The 23,837-nt window shown below is 41.5% G+C and overlaps 2 protein-coding genes across 4 annotated transcripts in view; one reads left to right on the top strand and one right to left on the bottom strand.

The window, feature by feature from the left end:
• Positions 1 to 9,531, top strand: part of POLG2 (DNA polymerase gamma 2, accessory subunit) — a 15,180-nt gene extending 5,649 nt beyond the window's left edge. Inside the window, exons 5-8 of the mRNA XM_029080159.1 lie at positions 948 to 1,088; positions 2,236 to 2,316; positions 2,520 to 2,620; positions 5,163 to 9,531. Of these exons, the coding sequence (XP_028935992.1) occupies positions 948 to 1,088; positions 2,236 to 2,316; positions 2,520 to 2,620; positions 5,163 to 5,328 (489 nt within the window). The 3' untranslated portion in view covers positions 5,329 to 9,531. The remainder of the gene's footprint in view (positions 1 to 947; positions 1,089 to 2,235; positions 2,317 to 2,519; positions 2,621 to 5,162) is intronic.
• Positions 7,811 to 23,837, bottom strand: MILR1 (mast cell immunoglobulin like receptor 1). 3 transcript variants are annotated; one of them, XM_016227519.3, is made up of 9 exons: positions 23,741 to 23,837; positions 23,610 to 23,654; positions 19,994 to 20,284; positions 17,762 to 18,046; positions 14,114 to 14,221; positions 11,889 to 11,978; positions 11,682 to 11,787; positions 8,381 to 8,467; positions 7,811 to 8,114 (listed from the first exon to the last, which is right to left on the bottom strand). In XM_016227519.3, the coding sequence occupies exons 1-8, from the start codon at positions 23,796 to 23,798 to the stop codon at positions 8,410 to 8,412; spliced, it is 1,041 nt and encodes a 346-aa protein (XP_016083005.1). In that variant the 5' UTR covers positions 23,799 to 23,837; the 3' UTR covers positions 7,811 to 8,114; positions 8,381 to 8,409. The 3 variants fall into 3 exon arrangements, with proteins under 3 accessions (XP_016083005.1, XP_028935678.1, XP_028935677.1); XM_029079844.2 differs by lacking the exons at positions 7,811 to 8,114; positions 8,381 to 8,467 and having other exon boundaries at positions 10,935 to 11,787; XM_029079845.2 differs by lacking the exons at positions 7,811 to 8,114; positions 8,381 to 8,467; positions 14,114 to 14,221 and having other exon boundaries at positions 10,932 to 11,787.

The following is a 23,837-nucleotide window of genomic DNA, read 5'->3' as shown; positions in this document are numbered from 1 at the left end:
ATTATCATCATCATTATCATGTTAAGGATAATAATTGTTTCTTCAAACCCAGTGTTTTCTAACCAGACAAATGTGCAGATGTCCTTAAATTCCCGAGGGTTTTTTAAATCTAATATGCATAAGGAAAATGGGTGTTTTGGAAAAACTGACTGCAGAGCCCACAGTATAGTGGTTGTTTGCATATGATATGGTTTGTTGGTTTTAATCCAGTTTATATGGGAATGATTATGTGGAAGACGATTATGCTCGTTTGATACTTTGCCATCTCCACCAAGAGCCCCGTTTCCCAACAGGTTCTACAGTCTGAACACACCTTTAAGGGGTGGTCTTTGTAAATCAGTATTAAGATGAGATTTGTAATGCTGTGGAACTCCCTTTGCTACTTCTTTTCCTGTATTGCTCATTAATTAGCTTAGTTTACCCTCTTGTGGGGACACGGCCACATAACTGTTGTTATTTATTAATGGTGGTAGTATTTAATAGAAATAATACTATTTGTATCATTGATGTTGCATGACCAGGAAGTCTGCCACTTAAACGGCGGCTATTGCTGCACTTCCCTTTCCGGGAAACAGGAGTGGCACTGTGGGTGGCCCTGAGGTTTGTTGGCTCTGGTAGTGTGACCGAGGGGATAGAGAGGGCTTTTTCCCCCTCAACATCTGAGAAGACTTATTTGCTCCCCTCCTCGGCATAGCGGAAAGAATTATTTTAATTTTTCTTCCCACAGTCAAATCAGTTGTATGTATTGAGCACCTACTATGTGCAGTACACGGTACTAAGCACTTGGGAGAGTACAGTCCAAAACAGTGGGTACCCACGATCCCTGCTCCCAAGGACCCTAATAATACTGCTTTAGTAATTTGATTGAGAGCCATTCAGAATGCAAGATATGCCAGTCAGTACTGTTAAGTACCTGCTCTGTTTTTCTGTCCTTGTTTCCTGCAAAGGGCCGAGATGGAAGAAAAAGTGTTGTTCCTCATGTTCTCTCTCTGAGTGGAGATCTAGACCGTGGAGTGCTAGCTTTCCTCTATGATTCACTTCAGCTGTCAGAGAACTCCCTTACCAGAAAGATAACTCTGCAGAGAAAGGTGCTTTTGGGGGGATTCAGAAGAAAAATTTGGGAAGCCAAAATTACATAATTACATCCTAAAGGTTTGTGACAGTTTTTGCCATCTTGAAGTTTCAGCTTCCAAAATCTTAGTGTCAAAGAATTGTAATGTTTTCCTTAGTTTCATGTATTGCTCACTTGCCTCTGGGTTTTGCATGACCACATTCATTATATGTAAAATTACAGAGGCAATTAAACATTCAGAAAGTCTTTTGTGTTGGTAAAAGCGGTAGTTAGCAAAATCTTCTCAGGAGTCCAGGAGTTACTAGGATCCAAAATAATCATTTATGAAATTTTTGATACCTAATAAGAAAGGTGTACCATGAATCCAAAATGCTAAAGAATTACAAAAATATTACATAGTGAATGAAAAAGAAAGATAAAACCTTTAGGATGGTAATGCAATTTCACTTGGCTACAGTAGCAGTGATGTTTTATCCAAAAGTAAAGCAGTAGATTATGTAATTTCCACAGTACAACTTTCAGGTCTGGTTGGGCAGAAGGGAACAAGACCATTCTCTTCCAGAAGTACTCTCTCCTTAGATGCTTTATGGTTTTACTCAAGACAGGGCAGCAATTGCCATATTCTCAAATTCTAGAAGATGCTTAGGTTTTTCGTGTGGCAACTATTAACAATCAAATGAGAGCCTTAGTGCCTCTTGGCCTGACACATGGTAAAAATTTTTCATAAATCGCTTTCTGGTGCCGTTAGACTTGGAAAGTTTGATAAATAGCTTGGCCAATTATTCCAAAAGAGTGCTCTTGATTGTACAGGATCTTTGTTTTCTTAAGTTGTCTTTAATTTCTCCCACTATATGTTCCCCTGAACTCACTCTTACAAGTGTTCTTAGGGTTTCCCAGTTCAAAGACCTCTGAGGTCATCAGCCCTCTACCATGTCCCTGGGATCTTAATGATCAGTGCTTTGTGTTCGAAGGTCAATAAAGGCTGTTTTCTCGGCATGTGGCACTATCGGTGGTTTCTCTGGCCTCTGTCTCTTTGGCCATAGTTTCCTTATTTTGCATTTCATAGAAAGTTTTAAAATATGGATCCATGTTTGTGTGCATGTTTGGGCTATCTTATGTCATCCAGAAGTACAATTATCTTTTATTTCTCGTGTCCACCTTAGGTACTCAAACTTCACCCTTGTTTAGCCCCAGTTAAGGTGGCATTGAATATAGGAAAAGGTCCAGCTATGGAGTTGAGACAGGTATGTAATAAATGTCATTTTTTGTTTATGTTTTCTGTTATAGATCTGACTGTATTGTCAATTTCATTTTGAAATGATATGCTATTTCATTAAGCATCATATTTGGTCAAATATGTATATTTGCATAGGCAAGGCAGGTAGTTTTAAGGCGACAGAATTTAGGGATGACTTTCAGACTATTAACAGTTGTATTATTTTTCTAGGTTTGTCAGGGCTTATTTAATGAACTGGCAGAAAATGGAATATCAGTTTGGCCGGGTTATTTGGAAGCCATGCACTCTTCCCTGGAGCAACTTTATTCAAGGTAAGAAAATCTATCCTGGTAGTGAAAAATGTATTTATGCAACACTTCTTAGCATGTAAAAAAAAAGCACTCTTTTTTTTCCATCATAAACTTAGGATCAGTAAAATTCCAATGAATAAAAGCAAATACTTATTTCATTCATACATCAGATTGTGTCCAGTCTGATTGTCTTGTATCTACCCCATTGACTCGCAAGGTGCTTAGTAAATACTGTAAAAGAACCCCAACAAAATTAACTTTGACTTTCCTTTTCACACGACTCCTTATTTGTGCTTTTGAGGCACTTTTCCGCACCTTCTAACTCTCACTTTTCTTGTTTGCTAGGGGTTTATCCCCATCACACATCTGCTTTTGCAGAAACAGATTAAAAAGTCTGAGGGCCAATTCATGTTCATCCCCATACCTGTGTCTCTCTTATTGGTCCCTACACTGCTCATTTCTTCATATTCAATCTAAAGAGCCCAATTCTCTGCTTAAGTTCACTCCGTGGCTATAAAGTTGAGCACTTGGGGTGAGATATTCTAGTTCATTGCAGATGGTTGCCTAATTGAGGAACAACGCACTAGGCTGTTCACTGGTGGTCTTCCAGCTTCCTGGAATTGCAGCTTCCTTTTAAAATGCCTGGCTTTTACCAGAGAACAAATTTAAGCCCTGGAAAAAATTGGTTTTCTTATTTGAGCAGTTTCAAATAGAATATGTTTTTTCCATAGAAAAAAAGGGCAAAATTGAACCAAATGTAAGGGCTTTTTGTATAAGTTTATTTTTATTTACACTCATGCAAGTGCTAGAAGAAAGTTTTTAAAGAATGAGCATGGCCTAGTGGAAAGGGCACAGGCCTGAAAGTCAGGGGACCAGAGTTCTAAGCCTGGCTCTTGTACTTGTCTTCTGTATGACTTTGGGCAAATCACTGTACTTCTCTGTGCCTCAGTTAAGGGGATTAAGACCTCTGTAGGACATGGATTCTGTCCGACCTGATTATCGCCTATCTTCCCCTAGTGCTGAGTACAGTGCCTGGCACATAGTAAGCACTGAACAAATACCATAAAAAAAATTTTGATTATTGCAAGAGAAATGACCAGTCATATGAAAACTGATGGGAAGGAAGGCTTCCTCTCGGTCTGGTCCATTAGGGCCGGCCCAGTTACCTGGCCTCCTTTAATAAAATCTGACCTAAGGTCAGACCCTAACTCCCATTTCTAGTGACCAGTCCCACAGATTTCCGGTTACCGCCTGTACCCAACTTAAGGAGATAATCTTTTCAGGGATCTGTTTCCCCTCTTCTCTTGGAAGCCCCACATATGGGCTCCATCCCTGACGTGGGGAATGTCAGAAATTGTCACAGGGCATACATTATTGGAGCTGACTTACCCAACCTACATGACACCTAAAAGGCAAGGTGGGAGACCTCCTGGCTGGCACGAGACCCAGAAGTGCCCTGGCCCCCTTTGGCAGAGGCAACCCAGCCTACCGTGGACTCAGTCTTTCCCCTGGAAAGTAGGGAATCGGAGTAGTGCCTGGAGGAGGCCACTCACTGTAACTCTGTGGTGAGAGGTTATTATACTTTTTATGAATCCTTTCCACCTCATTGCCCATTGGTTAATCCACATGTTTCCCCTTTTCCCCTCTTGCCTGGAAGAAATCTTCCAGCCTCTTTGGAGGGAGGCCTCTGTTTCTACTGTGGCTTAGTGGAAAGAGCCCAGGCTTGGTCATGGGTTCTAATTCTGGCTCCGCCACTTGTCAGCTGTGTGTTTGGGCAAGTCACTTCACCTCTCTGTGCCTCAGTTATCTCATCTGTAAAATGGGGATTAAGACTGTGAGCCCCACTTGGGGCAACCTGATTACCTTTTATATCTACCCCAGCGCTTAGAACAGTGCTTGGCACATAGTAAGCGCTTAACAAATACCATCATAATTATTATTACTGCACATGGGGAGGGGGCCGTACTGGGCCATTCTGTACCAGGCCCCTGACTCAGTTTGGCCCCCAGGCAATAAGCAACTTCCTCAGAATCCTCCACCTTGCCTGATGTCTTCCTTTACAAATAATACAATAACTACATTACTTTTTATGGATCTATTTTGGAAATTCAACTAAAGTTTGTTTAAATAACTGATTTTTAGAATTTCCATTTCAGCTTATTAAAAAAAAATGGGAAATTCTCTTGAAGTGTCTTGTAACTATGATTCAGAAAAATCTAGATTTTATTTTTTTGGACTGACTTCTGAATCTTGATGTTGGGTTCCGTGTTTTCAAAAGAGGTGGTAACACCATCCTAATGTCTGAGTATGCCCATTTGGGATAGCACTTGCTCACCCACATGGGCAAAGGGCAAGACAAGATCCCCTCCTATCTTTTTGTGAAAGGGGCTGTCTTTCCTCCCACATTCACGCTTGCATGAAATCTCTCAGGAAACAGTATTTATTATCTTCATAATCGAGGGACAACTATTTGTACACCACAGAGAAACTTAAGCTGAATGGTGCAATGAGAAGAGAGCACTGGTGGAACTTGTGTTCTATGAAATTTTAACTTTTTTTGCAGGTACGATGAAATGAGTATCCTCTTCACAGTTCTTGTTACTGATGTTACTCTGGAAAATGGAGTAATACAACTGAGAAGCAGAGACACTACGATAAAGGAAATGATGCATATTTCTAAAGTTACAGATTTTTTAACCAAGTATATTACAGCAGCCAAAAATGTATAGGTTAAAATTTCTTATTAAATAGTTTGTTTCAAGCCGAACATATTTCCTGTATCATCTCCTCTATCGAGGCTGCTGCATTGACAAAGATGTATTCAGTCACTTTTTGGTGCTTCATCATCACTCCTTCCATCCTGCGCCCTTCAATATTATGTGATGCTGATCTGCAGTCGAACTAGAGATGGTGATTTGAAGATGGAAAGAATGAAACTGGGAATATCGGGCCTCTGACTGATTTGAGCAAGCCCCAGTGGCAATTCCTCATCACAGTCTCTGGAGGCGGCTGAATTGTCTGTTCCAGGACACTGTATTTCAAGATGGGCTAAAAATAATTTTTGAAAAGGAATCTAAATAGATGTAGCCAGCCACATGAGTAAATATATTTGTGTACTCTAAATATCTTCTGGTGTGTTTCCTGAAGATTTGAATTGTCAATACTTAGGTTAAATTAACTGGAAATGCTTTTGGACTTTTGGTGAAGATTAATCCTAACAAAGATAACATCCTTCATTTTAGCCCCTACAGAGACACTGTTGCCTAAAGAGATGAAGCCAAGGTTGTGATGCAAAAATTTCCAATGGATTTTTGTCTTTACTCTTGATTTACACTAGAGATAGATTCTAAATGCTTCCAGGAAGTGCAAGGGGCATCAACATGACAAAGGAAAATCTTACAGCTTCTCCGAAGTGGGGCAAGCTCTGGAGTGGAGCCTGGCAGTGTGAAACATGCCCTGTGTGATCTGTGCATATCAAATGATCTGTTCTTAGCAGAAAAAGGGTAATGGTCTCTTTAACGGATACATAGGGCAGTTGCGTGCGAACCTTGCTCTGTGCTCTGTGACTCAGAGTTCCTCTCCAAGACAAGGAACTCAAGACCTGAGAGATTACATTTGTCTGTGAGACCATGTCACCATAACATGAAGAATAATTAAAGCATTTGCTTTCCATTAGTTCACTGGAAATATCGAAGTTCTCAGTACCAGGCTCTTCAGGAAGCTGAAAGAATATTTTGCAAATATAAAATGTTTTGGCCTACATTTTCAGAGTGGAGATACACGATTTTGATGACTTACTAAAGAAAGATGGAAATTGCAGAACCTCAACTACCAATTTCAGTAGGATTCTGCGATTCTGAGGATGTGCTCCTCAGCAGTTGTTTTAGAAACATGGAACTTAGAAGCTTCAGAAAAAGGCAGTAGAGGCCATGCTGACCTCAGAAAGGGAAGGGAGAGGCTCCTTATTCCCAGGATATCAAGTAGCTTTTGACCGATTTTGGACCTTAAGGCAATTAAATCTGTGCAGAGCCAGGTAGAAGCTGGTTATGGACTCCTGACTTGGAAGTTGCATACCTCTTATCTACCCTGCACAAGATCGATTGTTCCATCTCAGATTGGGCAGTTACCACTCTTTTCATTCCCTTTGGACTCGTTTTCACCTTAATAGATCACGAGTGACTTAGAGTCTTTGTGGCATCATCCAAAAGGCAATGACTTCATGTTTCTAGACAACCCTAATTTAAGATTACCTCCAGATCTACCCTGCCGGACCTCCAGGCCACCATGTGGGTTTCAAGTTAAATCTATTGGAATCCCATGCAAATTGTTTCTCGTATCCTAAACTTCACTTGGGCTGCTTTGGAAGTACCAGTTTTCTTTCCGGAAAGTGGAGTTACGGAAAATCTGACACCCTTACAGGGCCTACAAGTCTATGCCAAGCCCCAGGAAGTTATCTTTTATCTTCTGGGCAACTTGGCAGCCACCACCATTGCCCTGCCATTGACTTGCCTGTGATGGGCAGCTTTAAAGCTAGCTCCTTGGCTGCATTGGATGGGAGCTGAGCCATTCCTACAGGAACCATGGTGGAAACTTTGCGTGCATTTTTGCTTCCTGGCACTTAAAATTCGCCATGAAAAAGAACATTTGCTCTGTTTGCTATTAGACACCCTGAGAAAAGAAGAGAGCATTGTTCTCAGCCACCTTTAAGGACTGTAGTCGCTGCTGATACCATAAAGGATAACTGGATTAAGTATTGCCAATGCAACCCTGAACATTTAAAATGAATCTGAATGTGTATATTCTCCCTCCCAAGCCCGAAGAAGAAAGTTCCAGATGGGAGTCTCTAGAGTGAGTTCTCTCTTTCCTTTGCCATTTTGAAGTCCTGTTTCCATGTCAAAGATTTAAGGCCAGATGCAGAGAGAAGTTTACCCAAAAGGGACAGTCAACACAAGGTAGGGGGTTTCACTTTAAGATTAGAAACAGTATAAACCCTGGTGACAATAACATTGCTTTTATCTGAATACGTTTGCAGCTCTAGGGATCAGAGTTTCCCAAAGGAAATCTGCTTAATTCTTCCATCTCCACTTGGATCAGAGTTTGCAACAGTGAGCACTGGTAGGACTTGTTATGCTTGGAGGGAAGTTTTGAGTGCAGGGGAAGATTAATGCCAAAAGTCTGCCAAAGCTTAGGAAATGGGGGAAGAGACGAAAGCATATCTGAAAGTCTTTTATTCTATAGGCACTACTTTTTCCATGTATTTTCCAGGTACCTTGTATTTCAGGGTTTTGAGCCATCCATTTTTAAGCTTTATTCTGTGTTTTCATTTGTGGTTTGTCTTTTAGCAATGGGAGAAGAGAAACATAAAACCTAAATAAGGGAATTCCTTGAGGGCAGGGACCACATCTTATTCTTTTGTTGTGCTCTCCGAAGAACTCTGCATGCAGTAGGTTTTCATTACAAAAAAATTGATTTCCTGTAAAGATTTATCCATGTTGAAACAGCATCTAAAATGCCTCTGTGGAAAAAAAAATGGAGATTAATAATAGAATTTATCAACAAAATAGGTTTTGGTTTTTTTAAAAGTAAAGACTTTACAGAAGGATTTAACAGCATTCTTGGAGGATGGGCTCGAGAATTGATGTAAACCAATTGGAACAAAAGAATAATGTTCAGATATGCAAAATGAGGATTATTTGGTTTCTTGTCAAGCTGCCATCTTAGTGGTATTCTCAAATTTTTCATTTCATTCTTTTGCATATAATTGTTATATAAGAAACCTACCTTGAGAAGTTGTTTTATTCTTTCAAATTTCATCTGAGGACTTCAGAATATATGACTCTTGTGTCATTTTCATTTCTGGCACTTTTTCTGAAAAGGTCATTCAGAAGATTCATAAAGTTTAAATAGCCCATTTAGAGTTGCATAAAGTCAAATTCAGCTTTTTCCTTGATTTCAGGGACATGAGCTTTCTCCTCGAGGGCATTCTTTGTTCTAATCTCTGTATCATATCTGTCTGTATTTTTGAAAACTCTAGTGTGAATTTTATGACACCACTTCCTCCAAGATATTTATTTGGGGTTTTTTGGGATGGCTTTTGTTATGTTTTTTTGTTTTGTTTTTGTTTAGTAGGATGGATATCCTCTGCCCACAGTTCCACAGTGGTATTTGCTGGGGTTTGAGAAAGTAGTCTCTTCACCAGATTCAATACTTGCTTAGAACAACCTGTTGATATTTTCACAAGGCTCTCTGTCTCACTCTCTCCTCCACTCAAATCTAATCTTTTACTTCCAGAGCATGGCTCTCCTACCTTTCCCTGAAAGTAAGCTGCACCACAACAAACCTCGCCCACGCCAGCTCTCTAATCTGGTCTTGAAAGACCCCCAATTTGTCCCTCTTTTGGGCTTCTGGTGTCTTGACCAAGCCTGGCCAAGAGGGAACTTTCTATTGAGAAAGAAGAGACTTAAATTTAGGGGAAAAAAGCATGGAGAGCCACGGTTCACTCTCCCCTCCCACTTCTCTTCCCCACTGTCTAGGAATAGCAGAACACAGGATGCTGCCCCTTTGATTCTTATTCAACCCATTTGGGCCTCTTAGCTGGTTTCTTTTGAAAATCCAACTTTAAAAAGTTATAGGCCTTTGACTAACATAGCGTGTTATTCTCTAACATCTTGAGGCAACATCCATACCATATTCCTTAGCCAGGTGGCTAACATCTTCATTGCTTTAAAAAATAACTATGAGGGCTTCTTCCTTCACCACTGTTTCTATTTATTATAGAGTAAAAGGGAGTTCTGAGTGTGCATTTGTTTCCCTACTGTAACCAAGACTTTGAGAAGCATCCCCATCACATTAGTTGGTTATTTTGTCGTGTTGTGTCTCCTCTGAGTCCTTCTTTACCAATAACTATCATTAAATCAATCACTCATTCTAAAGCAGTTCTCTTATTTGGATTGTTCTAATGTCATGCCCTGATGATGAATCAGGAATTTAAAAGTGTTTATGATGGCATTCAGTAAATTGGGAGTGGAGGGCTTTTTGGTTTTAGGTGTTTTTTTTTAATGATAGGTAAGTGCTTACTATGTGCCAGGCACTGTACTAAGCACTGGGGTAGATGCAAGGTTGGACATAGTACTTGTCCCAAATGGGGCTCACAGTCTTAATCCCCATTTTACAAATGAGGTAGTTAAAGTGACTTGTCCAAGGTCATACAGCAGGCAAATGGAGGGACCGGGTTTAGAACTACAGTCCTCTTTCTACTTGGCCACAGTCGTTCTGCTAAGGAATCATTGCCATCTGGAGCCTGTGTAATTGAAGGCAAGCCAGAGTTGCTCTTTTTTGGGTTGTTCCACCAGTTTGACTTGAGGCTCTGTTTTCAGTCAATCAATTAATGGTATTTATTGAGTCCTAACTATGCAGAGCACTATACTAATCTACCTCGCTCCCATGAGTCTCCTAGATTTCTACAGTTTCAATCTTGCCTACTGTTCCCACCTCACACTCAGCTGCTAGGCATAACTATTCCTATGTTCCTCCCTCTTCCCACTTGCCCTGGGGACCTGCTGCCATTTGGCTGGATTTCTTGCCACTTTCCTCCAACCTTGCTGCTTCTGCCACCCACTTATTTGGATTTCACTTCTCTCATTCCATCCCCTGCCCTCGTCAGCGTGCCTGAGCCATTGGAAAGATGGGAAAGACAGCAGAGTCATATACAGACAGCAAGATAATAAAGGAAAAAAGAACAGAACAGAAAGGAAGATAGACAAGAGGGAACCAGGGGGCAGAGATGGTCAAAGATGAAGCTGAGGAAAAAAGGGCTGAGATTACAGACCCACTGAGACAGGTGTGCGTGCGCACACACACACACACACACACACACACTTATGCCTGCAGAGACACACCCAGGACTGGAAACATACATGTAGGTATACAGAGGCCCACACAGACTTGTACGGACACAAAAGGTAAACTGACTCAACTCTGCCACCCAGGGATTACCTCCACCCACTCCCAAGATGTCCTCCGGCCAGGAGAAATTGTACTCCCCAGTACTACTCAGGGAGACTGATAGGCTGGCCTTCTGGTCAGACGGTTGAGAAGCAGCGTGGCTCAGTGGAAAGAGCGCGGGCTTTGGAGTCAGAGGTCATGGGTTCAAATCCCGGCTCGGCCACTTGTCAGCTGTGTGACTTTGGGCAAGTCACTTAACTTCTCGGTGCCTCAGTTACCTCATCTGTAAAATGGGGATTAAGACTGTGAGCCCCATGTGGGACAACCTGATTCCCCTGTGTCTACCCCAGTGCTTAGAACAGTGCTCGGCACATAGTAAGCGCTTAACAAATACCAACATTATTATTATTATCTGCAGACCAGCCAGGGGGATTTGCCACATGCTCTGTCCCCAGCTGGGGCGAAGCTCAGCCTCCCTGCTAGATGGACTGGGTTGTGGTAGCCTCGAGAGGACAGTTGGCCACCAGAGTGCGTGGCCATCTCAGAACCGGCCTTTCCAGTCAGATGAGGGGATTCTGGCCCAGTCATTTGTTTGGCCGTACTGGAAGATCCCTTCTCTGATCCAGAAACGGCTACTCTGGCATGCTGGTTAGAGGGGGAGTGACAGCCTCATTGTCACTGCAACTGAACAGTTCTTTCCCACCCCCGATCATTGCATAAAGTGGAGTCCGTAGCGGGCCTTCCTTAGGCCTGTTGGACCATGGTACAGAATCATCTAAGGAGGAAGTTCTGTCCACCAGAGGGGTAGCGATACCATTAAGGAAATGGTGTCAGAGCAAGATAGCTGCCAGTCCAGCTACTCTACCATGAGTATGCTCTTCCTCTTTCAGGCGACCCATAGGACCTTCTGTCCAGGGTAGACTCAAAACAATTTTTCCCAGTGCCCTAAAGACAGAATTTTCATTCATGTCCGCCTCCGTGGCCCCTGTAACTCGTTCAGTTAGCCAGCCTCCCTCAATCCGTAGTAAACAGTGGGGCCTCAACAAACATAATTGAGTGTGTTCAGTACTTCCAGGGTGGAGCTCTGAAAGAGCTGGTAGAAAGGCATATAAGTAGAGGAATGTAAAAGAGACTTTGCCTCATGTCATCTAAGTTTCCTGCCTCCGGCTTCTTATCTCTGTGTCCCGGGATCACTTCTTTGATCAAGATGCTGGTGTACTCCACCTCCTGAATGCTGTTCAGTCCTGGGTTGGAGACAAATTAACACGAGTTTAAAAGTGAGGCTCAATAGTGTTGACGGGCCTTGATGTGGCTATAGACGCAGAGCTTTGCAGAGAACTGTTACCTCTTTGGGTTCTGCTGATGTTCTCGTATAATGCTCCCTTCTTGATTTCGTTCCTGCCATTCTCTGGAACGTGGTTTGTCTTGGGATTTCCTGCAGTTAGTTATACATTGAGTAGAAAGAAGATGTAGAAGAGAAACTTAGTGACACTTTTCTTCTTCTTGATATTTCTATCTGCATCAAATCTCAAAATTCTGGATTAAGGAAACTTCAGCCCAGTGGAAGAATGTTCCTAAATGACTGTAAGCCATCTATGCATCTGAGAATCTGAAACATCTATTCCTCCCAACTGGGGGGCCCCCGGGAAGGACCTTTTTCCCAATGGATATTTTTCCTGAGATGTTCAGACTTCTCTTTTTTCTTTACATAAAGTAAATCTACCTGGTGTGGTTTTAATAAGACACAACTGATACCCTCTTGCCAGCACTTCTTGAGAAATGTGAGCACTCCTTTACTAAAACATATTTTCAATATGCCCATAGCCTTTCTTGCTGCCTTTTCCCTCTTCCAAGGAGGGCAAACTTTAATTCTACAATGTGGTTAGGCAAAGGCTCAGTAACTTTATTGTTCATGTATGCAGGATGATGAGGAAGACAAAGGAAGCAGGGGAGACAGGTGACTTCCTGTTCCATATTCAGATTTAAAGAGACAGAAAGACAATCAGAGCCTCAGGGAGAGTAAGATTAAACTCAATTCACGCATTCTTGGAACACAGGTACATAGGGAAAAGCACCCAGAGAAGCATACTGCCACACTGGAGGGATAAACAAGCATGGGGCACAGAAATTCTATTTTAAATATAAATTATTCTTAAATACCATATAAAATATAACAGAACTTGTCTGTTATATTGTCATGTTGTACTCTCAACTATTTAGTATAACGCTCTGCACACAGTAGGCGCTCAATATATACAGGTGATTGATTGAAACAGCATTTTTAAATTCTGAAAATTCTGAAATCTTGGAACTCAAAGCCCAAATTCCCTAATGATTCATTATCTGCTTCAACATTACCCAGTTTTCTGAGATCACAGCTATTGCATTACACAAGGTTTTAGTGTATTCTTTGTTCAGGACACACTGAGAAATTTTATAACCCATCCATTACCTGGCCATCAACTTCAGGAAAGAACTGGTTTATTCTTGGCAAAAAGGGAAGCATGATGTTGTTTACTTGGCTGTCTGTTTTTCTTGCAAGAAATGAGGGGGCAGGTTGGTTAAAGATCTTTCAGCTAGTACATTTTTGTTACTTATCTGGTAAACAGATATGTTCTAAATTCCCACCATTCCATTAGACGCTAGAGTGTGACACAGTCTAGAGATTGAGATGTATGTGGAACTGGAAGGGACTTATTCTCTAGTTTCATCTGGGCATGGGATTGAGTGAAAGTGAATATGAAGATCATGCCATCCAGATGGCTCTTGAAATAAAGCTAATATCACAAGCCAATAGCAATAGGATTCTATTTTAAGATAACTCATTATTGCACTTATGTTGCACCCTAATTTTTTTTTTGCGGGGGGAGGATGTTGAGTTTGTAGACATTGGGACGGAGACTTCTCCTAATGCTAATGATTAACTTCCAATCAATCAGTGGTATTTATTGAGCACTTACTGTGTCCAGAGCACTGAAGGAGAAGCAGCCACTCACTAAAAGGGAAACAAACTCATATGGGATAGAGAAGGGAAAGCCTGGGGTTCTCCTTTTGCTCTTTCCAGGGCTGGGAGAAAGAGACATATTATACTATGAAGCTGGCCATTTTACAAATCATTCTTTTGGATCCTCAACCCTACCTATAGTGAGGACCCACTGGTAATAGGGGAGTCTTCCTCTTCAAGAAGTTAAAACATTAAGTTCTTAAATAGCTCAGGGCATTGATTGTGTAGGAAGAAGTTAGGAAGAAAGGTAACGTTAAAGTGGAACGAGAACAGGTTTGGTAGTCATAATACTGCTTCACATTACCCAGTTTTCTAAGATCACAGCTAATGCAGCAGCAGAAGCAGAATTTGGTATTCCCAGCTCTGCCCCTAATCTGCTGTATTATCTCAAATAAATCACTTAACCTCTCTGTGCCTCAGTTTCCTCATATGTAAAATGAGAATATCTGCCTTTGTCATCCTTACCTGGGAGGACAAAAATAATATAACCAACATAAAAGCATTTTGAAAAAAGCACTACATAAATGCAAGTTATTAAGTTCATATAAGAAGCATAAAGAACTTACTTATTTTGTACTTGGGAAGGATCCAAAATAGAACTATTAGAATTGCTGCTATTGTTCCCAGTAGTATCCCAAGAAGCACTAGCAACTGACAAACAGCACAACTCTTATCTAGATAATTGCAAAGAAACAAGATATTATTTGATAGTTGCACATCCTCCTCAAAAATAACTTTTCTGTTGTGTCTTTGAAAGAGCTCACCTAGCTGCTCCTTAAATATTTTTTAGTATTCATTCAATAGTATTTATTGAGCGTTTACTATGTGCAGAGCACTGTACTAAGCGCTTGGGATGAACAAGTCGGCAACAGATAGAGACAGTCCCTGCCGTTTGACGGGCTTACAGTCTACTCGGGGGAGACGGACAGACGAGAACAATGGCAATAAACAGCGTCAAGGGGTAGAACATCTCGTAAAAACAATGGCAACTAAATAGAATCAAGGCGATGGACAATTCATTAACAAAATAAATAGGGTAACGAAAATATATACAGTTGAGCGGACGAGTACAGAGCTTGGGGATGGAAAGGGAGAGGTGGAGGAGCAGAGGGAAAAGGGGAAAATGAGGCTTTAGCTGCGGAGAGGTAAAGGGGGGATGGCAGAGGGAGTAGAGGGGGAAGAGGAGCTCAGTCTGGGAACGCCTCTTGGAGGAGGTGATTTTTAAGTAGGGTTTTGAAGAGGGAAAGAGAATCAGTTTGGCGGAGGTGAGGAGGGAGGGCGTTCCGGGACCACGGGAGGACGTGACCCAGGGGTCGACGGCGGGATGGCGAGACCGAGGGACGGTGAGGAGGTGGGCGGCAGAGGAGCGGAGCGTGCGGGGTGGGCGGTAGAAAGAGAGAAGGGAGGAGAGGTAGGAAGGGGCAAGGTGATGGAGAGCCTTGAAGCCTAGAGTGAGGAGTTTTTGTTTGGAGCGGAGGTCGATAGGCAACCACTGGAGCTGTTTAAAAAGGGGAGTGACATGCCCAGATCGTTTCTGTAGGAAGATGAGCCGGGCAGCGGAGTGAAGAATAGACCGGAGCGGGGCGAGAGAAGAGGAGGAGAGAGGTGATTTCAGAATCACCGAATCTTCAAATTATACAGGTAGAAGGAATCTTGGGAGATTATCTAGTTCCAAATTTTCCTGAAGATCTTCAGGGATAATGTCTCTACAAGCTCTTTCCGTAGCCTTTTACAGAGTTTTTAAATCACTTTGGCAGTCAAGTTCTTATGTGCAACCAAAAACTCTTCAAGTCTAATATGTCTAGTCCCTCTTATTAGCTTCTAAGTTGAAGGAAAAAGCAACTTTCAACATTTTCCTCATCAAAACTGCACGTTTACTTAAATACTTTAGACTGAAAACACTTTGTGGACAGGGAACGTTTCTACCAACTCTGTTGCACTCTCCCAACTTAGTTAACTTAGTATTCTGCACACAGTAAGTGCTAAATAAATGCCACTCCAAACTTCCGTGTCAAATTCAGCCGAAGTAAAGAAAACCAACATCAAACTTTCTAAACTGTGTTTTTACACCAAACAAAAGTTTTTAACCTCTCAAGTAGACCTGGGTTCTCACAACTATGAATAATTTTGCTGCCCTGAGCAGTTTATCAAGAACACTTCCTACTTTTCCTTCCTTTCCCCGAAAAGGTCACGAAGGCTGTAGGTCTCTTTTCTGCCCTTTCTCCCCCTCCTCCACCTGAGCTGAAAAACTTCCTCTACTCTCCCCCACCCTGTCTCTTTTGGTTCTGTTGTGCTTTCCCATATGTTTACAAGAGTGTGCATTAAGTAGTTGCCCAATAAGTAGGCTTATAATTACCACTTCCTACATTAAAACAACCTTGTACCTCCCCTGTTCTCGAAGTTCTTTCCTTCTATCCATAAAGCCTTCACTTCTCTTTCAGTTTCATAATAATATAATAAAATACCATATTATAACCATGTGTCAAACTTTGTACTAAGTGACTGGGTAGCTATAAAATAGGTTAGACACAGTCCCCGTCTCACATGAGGTTTATGTTGAAAGTCTTACACTCCCTTTACCACATTAAAATAATCTTTTTTCCCATCCCCAAATACTCCTCTCCCTCACAGCTCTGATAGAGTGACTGCCCTCTCCCCTCACATTTGCTCTTTGAGCCTTTTTAGAGTGTTGGGGAGAGCTAATTTTTTAAAAAATCATATTTAAGCACCGACTATATGCCAAGCACTGTACTAAGACTGGGGTAGACACAAGCTAATCAGGCTGGACACAGTCCATGTCCCACATGGGGCTCACAGTATCAATCCACATTTTTCAGATGAGGGAACTGCAGCACATAGAATTTAAGTAACTAGCCCAAGGTCACACAGCAAAAAAGTGGTGGAGATGGGATTAAGTTCCAGATCCTTATGACTCCTAAACCCGTGCTCTGTCCACTGTGTGACACCGCTTCTCTTTAATTTGGCATGTCACCCATCTTGTCCTGCCTGTGTGATGGAATAATTTGTTCCTGACCTTGAAGATTTCTCATTTAGAAGGAAAGTCCATTTTCTTGGACTCCTTTGCCTCTCAGGCATTCCTTTCCTTCAGTCTACCTGTCTAGCATTTTAAGCCTGTGAAATCTTATCATTTCCCTTCTGGTAGGATCTTGAATACAGTTATCATGTGATTATTCCCCCTCATCTTTAGGTCCTCAATTCTTTCCTGTTAGGATTAACTCAGGAAGTGCATTTTACCCCAGCTGATCTATCTTACTTTCTCCACTAGGAAATTATTGTCCCCAATGAAATCCCAAGACCTGTGTGATGGTGTGCAGTGGGCTGAAATCCTTCTCAAGTAAATACGTTAGCCATATCTTTGATCACCACCAGATCCTGTTTCAAAAATACTACGGTGAGTTGACTAATGAAGTCATCATCTGATTTACTTCTTGGTTTATCTATAACAGATTCCTACCTATGGGCAGGGAATGTGTTTTCCAACCCTGTTATATCGTACTCTCTCATGCGCTTAGTACAATGCTCTGCACACAGTAAGCACTCCGTAAATAGGATTGATTGATGTTATCTCCATCAACCCAGCACTCTGTCTACTGACCTCCTATTTCTTGGGCTTTCAAGCATATATCTGTCCTCGATGTACACAATATCACTTCCAACTTTTTTTTTACCCATTTTTCACAAACTGATGATTTCTAATGGGCAACCCGTTACTTTCCTGCTCAGCCTCCAACAGGGAATTCTGAATCCTGGGAGCAGGTATTTTTTCTCTGAATGATTGTATCAGAATCATTTTACAGGCTCCCAAGCAAGGGTAAAATGAACATCAAAATAGGGTAATAGTAGATTTAATTATTTCCTTAAATATTAGAGTTCAGTATTTGGAAGACCTAAAATGTGGGGGACACTAGTAGATAGCTAGTCAAAGTCACATTAATTGACAAAGTGTGAAGGGTTATTTGAGTTAAAGCTGGTGGAAAGTTATCTGGTGTCCTTGACCTTTCAAGAGGAAATAGAAGGAAGTGAAAAAGTGAGATTGGACTTCATGAATCCCAGGTGTTCTTACTTTGGGGTTTGTGGGTACTAAGGAATGATATCTTATGAAAGCAAACAGGATAGAGTCCTAATATTGACAAGCTATCCATTCTTGAATTTTAGTCTATTTTTAATATTATTATGTTATAAAATGTACTTACCTCTTAATGGGATGCTGGCACTATGGCTGTATCCTGTATAATTGGGAAACCTGTTTTCTGCCTTGCATTTATATCCGTGTAAATCCCGGTTATCATAATTTGTTAAGTTAAATACAGCGGGCTCCCTCACAGTCTTGGAAATTGTTGGTGACACACTAGAATTTCCCTTGAAGAATGTGTAGTTGATAGGCAGTGATCCGTTAAATGAGATACAATACAGTGCCACATGTTGGCCTATTTCGGTTGTAAAAGGTTTGAGTTGCAGTTGTGGTGTAGAGACAGGATCTGGAAGAGAAAGTTCACTTTAGTTTGTGAGTGATGGTAAGAAGCAAATCTAGGCTACAATTTCATGATGCCAATTCTCCCCTGCTGATTCCAAAGCAGTTGACAACACTCCCATTCTGTTATTCCTGTATGCCCCCACTAGTTCTGAGGGAGACTATCCCTGGACTTAGCCTTCATAGTTGTTAGGAAAATTGCCAGGATCACACGGTTGCCAACCTTTTCCCTCTTGAGGCTAACACTGGTTGTGCCTCAGCTGGTACATACAAGTGTTATGTACCAGGATTTTTTGTGGTGGTTCAGAGCTCTCACAGAGTGGCAGAGACATTTTCCTTCCCTTTGCCGCTTTCTATAACCTAACGGACACCCTGCTCGTCAGTTAACTGGGTTCGCTATTTTTCAGCTCAGTAGAGTTGAACTTCCCTTTTTGCCTCGGTTCAAAGACACCACTGCTGACGGTGAGACTGTATCCATGTGTGTGTGAGTCATTCTGAGAATCATTTGCCTAGTTCGCTTGTGAAAATACAGTCATTCTCTTTTTCTTATCTCTTGCCATTAGAGTGAGCACTGCTCTGGCACATGGTTAAGAGGAGAAAGGTATGCTCTAATACCGACAGGGCAGGTGCCCGAGTTATTGTGCAGTCAACTCTGAGTGTAGCCATCTCGTGCAGTGTGTAACTACCGACCCTAATGCTCAATAGCTAAAGTGTATAAGCTTGTAACAAGGGTATATTTTTTAGAGATCAACTGTAACTGTAACACAATTTTAAACAAATTTAGAAACTTATGTAATAGCAGTGGTAAGGTTCATTCATTCAGTAGTATTTACTGAGCGCTTACTAAGTGCAGAGCACTGTACTAAGCACTTGGAATGTACAATTCGGCAACAGATGGAGACAATCCCTGCCCATTGATGGGCTTACAGTCTAATAGAGAAGCAGCGTGGCTCAGTGGAAAGAGCATGGGCTTGGGAGTCAGAGGTCATGGGTTCGAATTCCTGCTCTGCCACTTGACAGCTGTGTGACTGTGGGCAAGTCACTTAACTTCTCTGTGCCTCAGTTACCTACCTCATCTGTATAATGGGGATTAAGACTGTGAGCCTCATGTGGGACAACCTGATTACCCTGTATCTACCCCAGTGCTTAGGACAGTGCTCTGCACATAGTAAGGGTCTAACAAATACCAACATTATTATTAATCGGGAGAGACAGACGGACAAAAACAAGACAACTTAATCGCAATAAATAGAATCAAGGGGATGTACACCTCATTAACAAAATAAATAGGGTAATAAAAATATAAACAAATGAGCACAGTGCTGAGGGGAGGGGAAGGGAGAGGGGGAGGAGCATAGGGAAAAAGGGGAAAGGGAGCTTAGCTGAGGGGAGGTGAAGGGGGGGCAGAGAGGCAGCAGAGGGAGCAGAGGGAAAAGGGGAAGCTGAGTCTGGGAAGGCCTCTTGGAGGAGGTGAGCTCTCAGTAGGGGAGGTGTTAAGGTGTTACCCCTATGCAAGACCCAGGCCTTTTGTGCCATATATTTGTTATAAGCCTCAACTAAATATGTCAGTGCTTCATTTGATATTTATTGATCCCCAACTTGGCACACGATCCTATTTTAGGCATCAAGTTCTGTATATAAAAATGCATGCTAGGCCAGTTCTTATTTTTAATGGAAAAAGTCTTAGGTTTTTTGGAAAGCAATTTAAAAAAAAGGGGAAAAAGAGTGTTAGGAAATTCTTATTCTCAGTGACCTAGACTAACTTTCCTTCGAGGTGGAGAGGAGTATTTCATAATGAATAATTGAAGAAGGCCAATAAAAACAAGAAGACATCCTAATAATCCTAAATACAATGATTATAGCATGCTCACCAAAGAAAATAGGGAATTTTTATGTAGATCTACCGAAAGTTCATTTTTTACTGCTATAAGCAAAGACAGTATATTCAACTTACATATAAAGGTGAAGTTGAAGTTGTTGCTGTATTTCTTATCACTGGTACCTTGCAGTTGAACCTTACATTTATATGTACCCAACTCACTGGTGTTTGAAATAGTTATCTTAAACTCTTGTTGTTCTTTTCCCATCTCTGGACCAGACTCTTTTATGCATTTATTTCCTCTGAATAATATGTACTTGACAGAAAACAACCTCGTCTGGGCGAAGCAAGATAGAAATACCGTCTGGCCCTTTATGACCTCAGTGGTTTTAGAGGACAGAGTAGGTCGAGGCAAAATTTGGAAGTCTGCAAAACAAAAATTGAAAATACATATTAACAGCCTCCTATGATTCCCTCTATAATTACCCATGACAAGAGAAAGATGGCAATCCAGGAGACCCTCTTTTCTTTAAGGAAAGAAGTGGGAAATCTGTTAGACCCAGTGAGGCTTTCACCTATCCTAAGGTCAGAGTTTGCGCCAAAGCACTGTAGTAAGCGCTGGGGCGGATACGAGATAATCAGTTTGGACACATCTTTATTTTACGGATGAGGAAACAAGCCCAGCGAGGTTAAATATTGAAAGTCACTTAGCAGCGCAGGGGCCCGTGCTGAAACTAGAATCTGACTTCCGGATTTCCAAATCTATGCTCTTTCCCACTTGGCCAAGTTGTCTCCCACAGCATTAGAGTGTGCTGAGCAGAGCACAACTGCTACTCTGAAAATTGAGGTCCAGCAAAATCCTGCTTGTTGAGGAGCTAAATCCCTGCCATATAGAAGGGGTGCTTTCAACATTGGCTATATGTGAATCTTTGTTCCATATCCAAGCAATTTGGAACAGGCTGTGTAGAACAAGAGTAACTCAAGGATGTCAGGAAAGTTGTAGTCAGACTAGGGAAATTAAAAGAAAATATGATTATCTTGTATTCACCGCAGTGCTTAGCACAGTACCTGGCCCAGGGTAAGCACATAGTAAAAACCATTTATAAAGCAATCATTGAAATGCGAAATCCTAGCCAAAAGGACCAAGTTCAGAGATCTTATTACTTTTTGTAAGGATGGTGATCTATGTCCAACATATAAACTTTAAAGCAAAGCTACTTTGTAGTCTGACTTGGGGACACCTTGAAAGAGAGGCCTCAACTCTTAATCCCCATTTTGCGGATGAAGTAATTGAGGCACAGAGAAGTTGTGTGTTGCCCAAAGTCATACAGCAGACAAGTCACAGATCCGGAATCAGAACCCAGGTCCTTCTGACTCCCAGGCCTGTGCTCTATCTACTAGGCCACGGTGTTTCTTTTAGCAACCTAAAGAAATGAAGAATGCAAAGGAAAAGCTAGAAATTTTTTATTCCAGAAAGTTACTTATGTTAGTCAGTACTAGAACTATTTAGGGTGGAACTTGGTTCTCCCCAGGTGAATGTGGGTGGCTACCGCACCACCAAGCTTTGTCTGTCTCCATGGGGCGAGATTAATAAAATGGAAATATTTAAGTCTTTAAGAAAAAAGACCTCCCAGTTGAGAAGCAGCCACTTGTCTGCTGTGTGACTTTGGGCAAATCACTTCACTTCTCTGTGCCTCAGTTACCTCATCTGTAAAATGGGAATTAAGACTGAAAGTCCCAGATGGGTTATGGACTGTGTCCAACCTGATTATCTTGTATCTACTCCAGTGCATAGTACAGTGCCTGGCCATGGTAAGTACTTAACAAATGCCATTTAAAAAAACAACAAACGAAACCCTGACCTTTGTCAGGTTAGATTTGTAAACCTCTCTAATTTCTCTCCCTCACAATCCCACCCTTTTCCTTACCAAACAAATTCCAATCATCCTCCAAAGGCATTTCTTATACACCTACTCAGTATTTCCATTAGGATGTTGGTGCTAGAATCAGGGAATAAACAGACGCACGCATTCCCTGACCCCTGAGAACTTACAGTTTAAGAATTGACAGTTCTTTAAGAGAATTAAATCAGAGGAGACTGATCTTTAGGAGTGAATTGCCAATGGTGGATGAAACGAATGTTTGAAGCAGTCAGAGAGTTAAAGAGGGTTGGAGAGAGCTTACTGTCCTTCCCAGAGCTTGGGAGCTCTCTTTGGGCAGGGCAGTGAATTTAATAAGAATGAGGAGATCAATCAGTCAGTGATATTTGAGTGCCTACTATGTACTAAGTGTTCAGGGCATTCAATACAACAGTTTTAGCAGACACATGCTCTGCCCACAATGAGTTACAGGTGAGAACAGGTCCCTGTTCCATCTCTTTCATTCTTAACATCCCCCGCCCATTTCACCACCCCCAGAAAAGCTCTAGGTGTTCAAACCTCATAGCAGAATGTGATTTTAATGTTCCCACTGAGAAGATGTATCACTCAGACTATATTATCCTAGGATCTTGAGCTTTATAGAGTTAACCTTTTCTTTAATGTGAAAATAACAAAATATTTGGTTTTCAAGAGAAGCAAAGGTGTGGTTAGAACTTCAGAGCCATGGTCAATTGCAGCTAGATTGATTGGGGTCACGGAAACCACTTAAAGTCTGATGGCCAAAGATGCCATCCCTTTTTTTAATACAGAAAAAAAGCCTTCACATTCTTCCTGCGCTTCTCATAGGGAAAAGGTAGAAGAGGAAAAACAGCAATTGCCACTATCCCATCTGTAAACTGTTTCCCTCACAACCAGACCCTCTTACCATGTCTCCGTCCATACTTCAACTGAGGAGAGGTTAAGCAAGGAGAATCTCTTGGAACAGCTAAAAACAGTTGATGGGCAGGGGTAGTTACAGCAGTGACTGTTACAGGTAAGAACAATTGGAGACAACCCCTTTCCCAGACTGGTGGGCTGGGAGGTAGTTGGCTGAGTTGCGATGACCGAGGAAGGTAAAACTGTGGGTTGGGGCTCTGAACTTGCCATCCAGAAAAGAGAAGAGTAGTCTGATTTCAGAGAACTGAGAACTAAATCATATTTCTGAACCACTGCTGCTGTTTATCTTTTGCTGTTTGTTAAAGGCCCAAAAAAGTAGTGGGATTACTGAGGAGTACAGAAAGTTGTTTTCCTAAAGGTTGGAGAAATTGCATTTTGTTTGAAAAATAAAGAAACCAAATTAATATTACTGATGTCATTGAGCCACAGCAGCATATAGCTCACTACCATCATGATTCTCATTTTACTTGGTATTTTTGCAAAGCGGGAGGAAAGAAGAGCTAACAGCTAACTGCTGTTAGCAGTTTTAAAGAATCCTTTTGTTGAGCTCAGATCCCTAGGTTTTAACAAGGGGCACAATTTTTAAAACCTGTGAGCTTCACGAGAAGCAAGGAGAAGAATGGGGATAAGGCTTGGAAGCTGGCAGGGTTAAGGTCTGGGAGTAATGAGACAAGGATCTATAATATCCTGGACTGCCCAAATAGAGGGACCCAAATTTCAAATTTCTCAGTCCCTAAACTATTCTCTTAACCAGGTTATAGTCCATTTTACCTGAATCTTGTGGGGATTTTTTTTTGTGACTGCAAAGGAGAATTCAAAAACATTTAAAACACAGAGCTCTTTTCATACTAGTTCATACCAATACTAATAGCTACTAAGGGGCAGATTTAATTGTTTTAATGAAAATTTTTGTAATAGCAGGAAATGAAACATACCTTGTGTGGTATTCTTTAGATTGTAGTCCATCTGAGCTGTTTGTACTGTGAGAGAAAAATGACATTGAAGAAACAATAGTTATATTCCAGTTTGGAGACTGAGGTAGCAAAAAGGTAATCATGGTTCTCACATCTGATAGAAGAGAAGAGGATTTTCATGAGGAATAGGGTGGTCAGGGGGTTCAGCATTTTTCCGAAGATCAGAGGGTGGCCAAAAAGACGTGAGCA

Source organism: Ornithorhynchus anatinus, chromosome 15, assembly GCF_004115215.2.
Source record: "Ornithorhynchus anatinus isolate Pmale09 chromosome 15, mOrnAna1.pri.v4, whole genome shotgun sequence".
Taxonomy (NCBI): Eukaryota; Metazoa; Chordata; class Mammalia; order Monotremata; family Ornithorhynchidae; genus Ornithorhynchus; species Ornithorhynchus anatinus.
The sequence above is the reverse complement of the archived record's forward strand: the minus strand, read 5'-3'. Positions and strand labels throughout refer to the sequence as shown.

What these genes read in the sequence shown, in the direction of transcription:
- MILR1 (XM_029079844.2), bottom strand. Translation starts at nt 23,798, where the DNA reads ATGCTGAACCCCCTGACCACCCTATTCCTCATGAAAATCCTCTTCTCT. An exon ending in CCTCTTCTCTTCTATCAGAT is followed by an intron (nt 23,655 to 23,740) that starts GTGAGAACCATG and finishes TTTCTCTCACAG; the next exon opens with TACAAACAGCTCAGATGGAC. An exon ending in CATCAGCAGAACCCAAAGAG is followed by an intron (nt 11,788 to 11,888) that starts GTAACAGTTCTC and finishes TCTCCAACCCAG; the next exon opens with GACTGAACAGCATTCAGGAG.